At 52.9% G+C, this 7,419-nt stretch overlaps 1 protein-coding gene across 1 annotated transcript in view; it reads right to left on the bottom strand.

Moving 5' to 3' along the window:
* The window catches only part of LY86 (lymphocyte antigen 86), a 42,064-nt gene continuing 35,128 nt past the window's right edge, over positions 484 to 7,419 (bottom strand). Inside the window, exons 4-5 of the mRNA XM_005696896.3 lie at positions 4,768 to 4,820; positions 484 to 875 (exon numbers count right to left, since the gene is read on the bottom strand). Coding sequence (XP_005696953.1) covers positions 792 to 875; positions 4,768 to 4,820 — 137 coding nt within the window. The 3' untranslated portion in view covers positions 484 to 791. The remainder of the gene's footprint in view (positions 876 to 4,767; positions 4,821 to 7,419) is intronic.

Genomic DNA, 7,419 nt, shown 5'->3' with positions numbered 1-7,419 from the left:
TCTGCATGTGCACGACTGTGGGGGATGTGAATTTTTAATTTCGGGGGCCTGCAGGCTCCATGAGGGCAGAGACAAGCTGTCTTTTACCCCCTGGAGTAGCCTAAGTGCTGAGCAGAGGGCCTGGTATGTGAGTGGCCAGCAGTGACTCAGGGGATGAATTAAGGAGCACACTCAGGAGAGCCGAGGTGGGCTGGGGCCAGGACAGCCACACTCCGGGATGAAGTTATCAAGAGGTTAGTTCAGTGGAGACTGTGATGTCTGCACGTGAGGTTTCACCAGCTTCTGGACCTCATGTCCAGAGTGTGGCGCTTCCCGGAAGAAGGGACGGCTCATCCCCAGGTCTGTCCTTGCAGGTGTGCCGTCGCCTTCCTGCATCTCTCAGCATCACTTATGCTGTGGCAGCCCGTGGCTCTGTGTGCAGAGGAGCTCACACTATAGCTATAGGCCCATACCAGGATTCTTAAACAAACCACGAGGCACTCCTTTTGGGCCAGTTTCTTTATTTGATCCTGGGCTCCCAGGAGCTGGAAAGAGTTGAGCTTTGTTATGAGAGCACTTAGGGATGAGGGACGGTCCCTCAAGACTGCTGGGTTGACCCCCAGGAGCTCCTGGGAGGCAGATACTCCGGGGCCTTCACTGCATCCATGTAGTACGGGGACCTTTGGTCTTGCGGCTGACAGCGCTGGCACCTTCCAGGAGGCTTGCTCTGTGGTCCACTGGTCCTCCCTCTCAGCAGGGTTCGTGGGAGGAGCTGCTGTCGCCACAAGACAGCTGACTGCACTTCGAGACACTCAGGAATAGAGGACGGTGGCATTGGCGCAGGCCACAGTGGCATGGTCTTGATTGTAGAGCTCCAGCAGGACCTCGTAGTCTCCCTGAGGGGCACGGGGAAGCAGCAGCTGTGAGACCCACAGAGCCATCGCCTTGCAGCGGGTGCTCACTGAGCCCGTCACATGCAGCCTCTGCTCTCGACCCTGGGGGATAGGTCAGCAGGAGGAACCATGCCCTCCCCGCTGGCCCCCAGGCTGGCCCAGAGAGCAGAGGGCCCCCAGGATGGCTGGCTAAGCCTGACATGCTGGTGCTCCAGACGGTGCTCCCATGGGGAGCGGACCGATGGGGTGGTGGGGCTGGGGTGCTCAAGGCAGGCCCCCTGAGCAGGTGACCTCAGGGCCAAGACCTGAAGGAAGTGCGGGAGCTCGCCATTCCCCTGGAGGCTGGGGGCCCCGCATTTGAGGAGGCAGACGGGACTCCCAGGAGAGGCCTGTAGGAGGAGAGGGGAGGAGGCAGGGGACAGCCCCTCGGCCTGTAGGGGGTGGCGCCGGCCTCTACTCTGGGGGGTGGCCTGTCCCGACGTGGCTGTCGGCAGGGTCCCTTGTTGGAAGGAGATGGGGGGAGATGTGGAGGAAGTGGTGGACCAGGTAGGAGGCGCTGCAAGAGCCAGGTAAGAGGTGGGGACGGTTCAGAGCAGCTGGGGGAGACGAGGGAGAGGTGGGTGTTCTGGCTGGATTTGCAAAGACGAGCCGAGATGGTTTGCCGAAGAGACCCACGTGGGTGGGGAAGAGAGGGGTGAAGGCTGACCCCAGGGATGCTGGCCTGAGCAACAGGAAAGGCGGAGTGCTGTGTGCGGAGACGGAGGAGACAGCTGGGGGCAAAACTCAATGGCACGGAACCCGAACGCGCCACTCGAGAACGTGTTCCTGCCTTTCGGGATCCTTTCTGGCCACGGCCAGCCACAGAGGAGCCCCTCTGCCTGCGGTCAGGAAAGGCCGGCCAGGCTGTGTGTGGCGCAGCAGAGAGGCCCCGGGCAGGAGCCGCATCTGCAGCGCTCGTGGCCGAAGCCCTGCCCGCCCCTCGGCCCGCGGCTGTGGACACTCTGTCCCGAGGAGAAAGGCTCTGCGTGGTGGAGGGTGGAGGAAGCTCCTGGAACTCCTGGCCTATCTCTGAGGAGCCAGTCACCCAAGGGAAAGTGTGTATTACTTGCTCAGTTGTGTCCAACTCTTTGCAATCCCATGGACTAAAGCCCACCAGGCTCCTCTGTCCATGGGGATTCTCCAGGCAAAAATTCTGGAGTGAGCTGCCTTTCTTTTCTCCAGTAATCTTCCCAACCCAGGGATCAAATCCAGGTCTCCTGCCCTGCAGGCAGATTCTTTACCATCTGAGCCACCAGGGAAGCCCCCATCCAAGAAAGGGAGGGTGTTTAATCTGTATCAGCCTGGAGGGCAGGGCCAGATCAGACCACAGGATGGATGGTACATGACTGGTCTCAGGCTAAGAGAGAAGAACTTTCTAGCAATTAACAGAGGCCCAGGAGCGAGTGGGTTCCCCAGCACTGATGGGGTCTGGGGTGTGAGGGCTGCTGAAGGCAACCTTAGGCACCGTTCACCTTAAAGACTCTATGACGGTCTAGGCTCCCGAGGTCTGCTCAAATAGCAGCAGCTATGACTTCAGAAGCAGTGTTAGGGGTTTCAGTCACGGTGTAAAAGTCAGAGAATTAGGTCTGCATAAAGACCAGCTCACACGTGCACCTGAGTGGATTTCCTCCTCACCATCATCATTGCCATCACCATCATCTACTTCTCACTGTTCCTGTGCCTTTAAGAACAAGCCACACAAAATCACTGTAACCCAACTGAATCTTTCATCCATGCTTTAGAAGCCTAACAAAAGATGCAGTGTTTGAAGGAAGGGGTTCGGGATTTCTGAATCACAAGATATATTAATACATACTCTGCTGTAAGGGGTGGAGGTGTTCAGGCAGCTGTGCCCATCTGCGGGCAGGAAGAAGGGATGAGGCACAGACCAGGGGCCTTTCCGCTTTTTGGATTTGCCAGGTAGGAGACTGTAGTTGCACCCTTGGCACTTACACGGTTCAGGCCATACCTGCAAGTTGGCAGCCAAGCAGGAAGCTCAAAGAGTCTCTAAGTCAGAAAGCAGCCGCCACAGACAGGCCCGCTGCAGGTGGGACTTCAGTGGGGCCAAGGACTGGTTGTGATAAAAAGAAAATAACACCGGCACACTGAAGACTGGCGGCTGGGTGGGGAGTTTTCAGTCGAGCAGGGGGAGGAATTAGCACAGAGCCCACCTCGGGGGGGTTTGGTGGGAGGAGGAGGAGGACCTGGGGAAGGTCTTCTAAAACCAAAAGTCTGCACACCATTTCTGTCCCACGTTAGGGAGCAGCGTCTCTGCAGCCTGCAGGCTGGCGGCCGGCCAGGGGCGCCTGGGTGGGCCGGGTTGATCTTGGGCCAGCAAGGGAGCCCAGGTTGGAATTAAGGCCTCCAGCTGCCTTTGCGGCTCACGTGATGGGTCACACGTGTCCGCTCTGGTTCTGCCCCCTGCAGGCCTGGCTCGGGGGTCAGGACTGACCAGGTTCCTGCTCCACGGGCCCAGAAAGTGAAGAGGTAGGAGGACCGCACAGAGGGCTTCTGTGGATGCTTGAACAGGCAGGCGGGGGCAGGCAACCTAACCAGTGTCTTAGCCTCACACTGGGCAACATCTCAAGGAACACTGTTAGTGGGCCATGGATGTGGGTTATGCATTCACCCACGTAGCCTACGTGGATGCAATAAACCTCGTTACGTCTGGGCTTCATTTCTTTCAAAGCGATCCTATGGCTTTTAAGTTCTTTCTATTTCATTGCAGTTGCTAAGAGTAACTGCTTTTTTAAAAATCAATAATGCAAAACAAAAATTAATTGCTTGCAAATTTCGAGTTGATGAATTGGGGGTGCATGGGAAGGATCTGCAGAAAAAAATGGAGAAAGAAAAAGAATTCAAATAGCAAAGATTTAAAGCAAAAACTTTGTGGGAGAAATTTGGTCTCACATCCTAGAAGGGAAGAGAGTTTGCACAACTTGCATGTTACCCTGAAAGGCTTGAGGAGAAGACTCTGGGAAGCCGGACCTGCCCCAGCTGCCAGAGAAAGACCGAGGTGGTCTGGAGACTTGCGGCTTGAAGCGGAGGAATGCAGAGGCTGGGACAGAAAGGGAACACGCCCCGGGGGATGAAACAAGTTCAAGAGATTCTTTATGGAGAAGGAGGTCCTCTTCTAGAGTCATACTCAGGCTTTGGAAGATGAAAAGGATGAAAAAAAAAAACAAAAAATGAAACCGATTACATTTCTGTGATTCTCTTGACGTTTTTCTGAAGAATGCTCTCGGGAGTATCTGTTGAGAATGGATCACTAAGTCCGAGTCGCTGGAGTTCAGCTGTTTCATAAAGTAATGGTATTTTAAATAAAAAGGAATTGTTGGAAAAACAGTGAAGGTGCAAGGCGTGGAGATTTTATTTACAGGGTGGGAGCTTGTGAGTACTGAGCAAGCACAGTAACCGGGAGGCTTAGCGCTTTCTGGGCTGTCTCTCTTCCCTTCTCTGAACGGCCAGCCCACCTGTGGCTGCCTGCCTCGCCTCTAACAGTCTGGCCACGCGGAGGGCCCTGGGCAGAGTCCTCCAGCAGGACAGGGCCCTAGAGCCCCTCCCAAGGGGCGCTGCCTCCACAAAAGGTGCCCCAGGGTCCCGCTGGACAAAAATGTTAAACACCCAAACGCCAAAACCCGTGCATCAAGCTTTAATTAGCAAGTGCTCATGATGAAGTAACAGCTTCACCCAGAAAGGGTCTTCTCAGTGAAAGGCCATGCGAAAACTTGAAGGTTTCACTTTAATTTCCTCTCCTCCTCCTCTGCTGTCTCCCCCCGACCCCCACCTCCTTCTTTAAGAAACTGCTCAATACAAGAATTAAGGAGCAAAATAAAACAGCAGACCAAACCCTTACCTCGGGAATTTCAAATCCAGGATTATTGAGAGGGCCGGCATAATAAATCTGCTCTGGAAAAACAGACAAAACGCGCATCACGTCATTCAATCATTGAAAACAGAATTGACTCGCTCTATTATCTGTGCTTATTGTGCCCTGGGGATCCAGTGATGGAAGCTAAAAGTCTCTGACTGTGGTACATAAATCCCTGAGTAAGACAGAATCCAGGCCGTAGCAAGGAGCCAGAGACAGGCAGGGCATGAGAGAGCCAGGCAGAATGAGGGTTCAGAGGGTAGGCCGGCCCTGGGATGCTCAAGGTTAACTCCTAAGACAACTTCCCGCAACTGGTCCACCTTGGACAGTCACGATCCCTTTGGGCTCAGCGCCCTCGTTTTTAAGACGGGTATAGTAAGGACAGCAACAGAGTTGCGAGGAATGAAGAGAGTTAATCCATATAAAGCACTGATAACGACGTTTGGGAAGATTTGCTAAAGTTACGAACGGAGATGCTGTGTTTGAGACAATGGTTGGTGTGGGACGTTTGCATGACAAGATCTCCCCAAGGCTTCTCGCTGATTCTGTGACTTCTCAGTAGCCTTTCAAGAAAATCCCTTTGCTGCTGATGGCAGGAGCAGGTTTCTGCTGCCTGCAGCTCAAGAACCATGGCTGCTAGGACCACGAACCACTTAAAGCCCTTCAGGGAACGGGGCCCAGCTGACGGAGGAGCAGAGTCCCAGCACACCAGTGAGTGTGCCGCTCCCCGGCAGGTGCGGCTGGATTCTGCTTGGATTCCCTCGGACGTGTTTTATACCCACTTCTATTTGGTGTTTTAAGGTGACACAGTGCAAATGGCTGGGCCTTGGAGGCAGGGCCCAGCTCTCCTCCTCACTAAGTGTTGGTGGACGAGTTGCTTAACTACCCTGTGACTCAGCACCTGCCCATGCAGCACAGAAGTAGGAAGGCCTCTCCTGCAGGGCGTGGAGGGGCCAGGAGCCCGTGTGTGAGCTCTTGGAGAGCGGGGCCCTGGGAAGCGGGGATCCAGCAGGCCTTTCCTGCATGTTTCTCCCCTTACTTCCCAATGTGAAGGAGAGGGACGCGAAGGTTCCGGGGGGATGCGGAGAAACGCACCAAGGCTGGGTTTGGGAACCTTCTTCCTGAGACAGTGTGAACAACTGATAAGTTCTACTGGTGTCTTTTTTTTTTTTTTCTTCTTTTTTTAGCTTCCATTTTAAAAAAAATGGATGAGGGCTGTTTTGTGAAGCATACCAAACAAATGCTATCTAGCGCTTTGTTACGCTCACTTAATGCTCCGAGATCTGCTGATTTTCGCTTCACTATGAGCAAACTTTTCAGGGTGGGAGATTGCCATGAATTCACTTTGCAGTTTCAACGGGAGCTTTTCTGTGGGCCCATCAAGTTCCTGAGAATTGCTGCAAGTAACTCGTGAAACTTTTTTTTTTTAAACCTGATGAAACAACACCTAAAATTAAACCCTTGCTCCTTCCTTTTCCAGATCATCTCGGGTTCTGAGATTCCTTTAATTAACATCCTCACACTCCAGGGCTATAAAAAGAGCCGCGGTATATCTGTACCCACTTCTTTCTCTCCTTCTTTGGGAATCTTGATCAGTTTTTAATACAGAGTATATTAAAAATGTCACCCTCCTGCTTCTGAATACTTGAAGTCATTTCTGCCAATCGGCTTTTTTTGGGGCGGACCCAGATATTTGTGTGATTGGCACACAGTGTCTTTTTAGAGAGGAAACGGATTTTTAAATGTGGAAATAACAGCTCCCAAAGAGTCGTGGACCAGACGGCTGCCCTTTCACTAGGAGAGTGATCTAATGTTGTTTAAACTTAGACACATTCACTGTGTACTTGCAATGGGGCGTTTATAAAACCATGGAATGAGCAGCCTTCTAGGGCTGAGTAGGGTCCCGCCAAGCCCCTTCTCCAGGCATTCAGAGATGTGCTTGTTATCCCGGTCTTTCTGCCCTGATATCACGTGGGCCTCCTCTCAGTGACAAACTCCTATAAGGACTCGTTGACAATCTTAGCCTCTTTCTCTGCCAAGAATGGTTCCGATAGACACAGGGGTTGTGTCCCCCGCTTCTAGCCAGATAGTTTCTCCTCTGGGCAGGGGACCTGGCTGGTGGGAGCTTTATGGGGTCTGGGAAAGGGCAACAGGAACAGTCCAGAAAGGCAAGGCAAACCTTTTCTGAGCAGTAATAGGATCCCCTAACAGAGAAACTCCAAAATCACTGCAGATGGTGGCTGTGGCCATGAAATTAAAAGATGCTTGCTCTTTGGAAGTAAGAGAGAGACTTCCTTCATGGCTCAGACGGTAAAGCATCTGTCTACAACGCGGGAGAGCCAGGTTCGATCCCTGGGTCGGGAAGATCCTCTGGAGAAGGAAATGGCAATCCACTCCAGTACTATTGCCTGGAAAATCCCATGGACAGAGGAGCTTGGTAGGCTACAGTCCATGGGGTTGCAAAGAGTCGGACACGACTGAGCAACTTCACTTTCACTTTCACTCCTTGGAAGGAAAGTTATGACCAACATAGATAGCATATTCAAATGCAGAGACATTACTTTGCCAGCAAAGGTCTGTCTAGTCAAGGCTATGGTTTTTCCAGTGGTCATGTATGGATGTGAGAGTTGGGCTGTG

This window comes from Capra hircus, chromosome 23 (assembly GCF_001704415.2).
Source record: "Capra hircus breed San Clemente chromosome 23, ASM170441v1, whole genome shotgun sequence".
Taxonomy (NCBI): domain Eukaryota; kingdom Metazoa; phylum Chordata; class Mammalia; order Artiodactyla; family Bovidae; genus Capra; species Capra hircus.
This window is presented reverse-complemented; position numbering and strand designations above follow the sequence as displayed.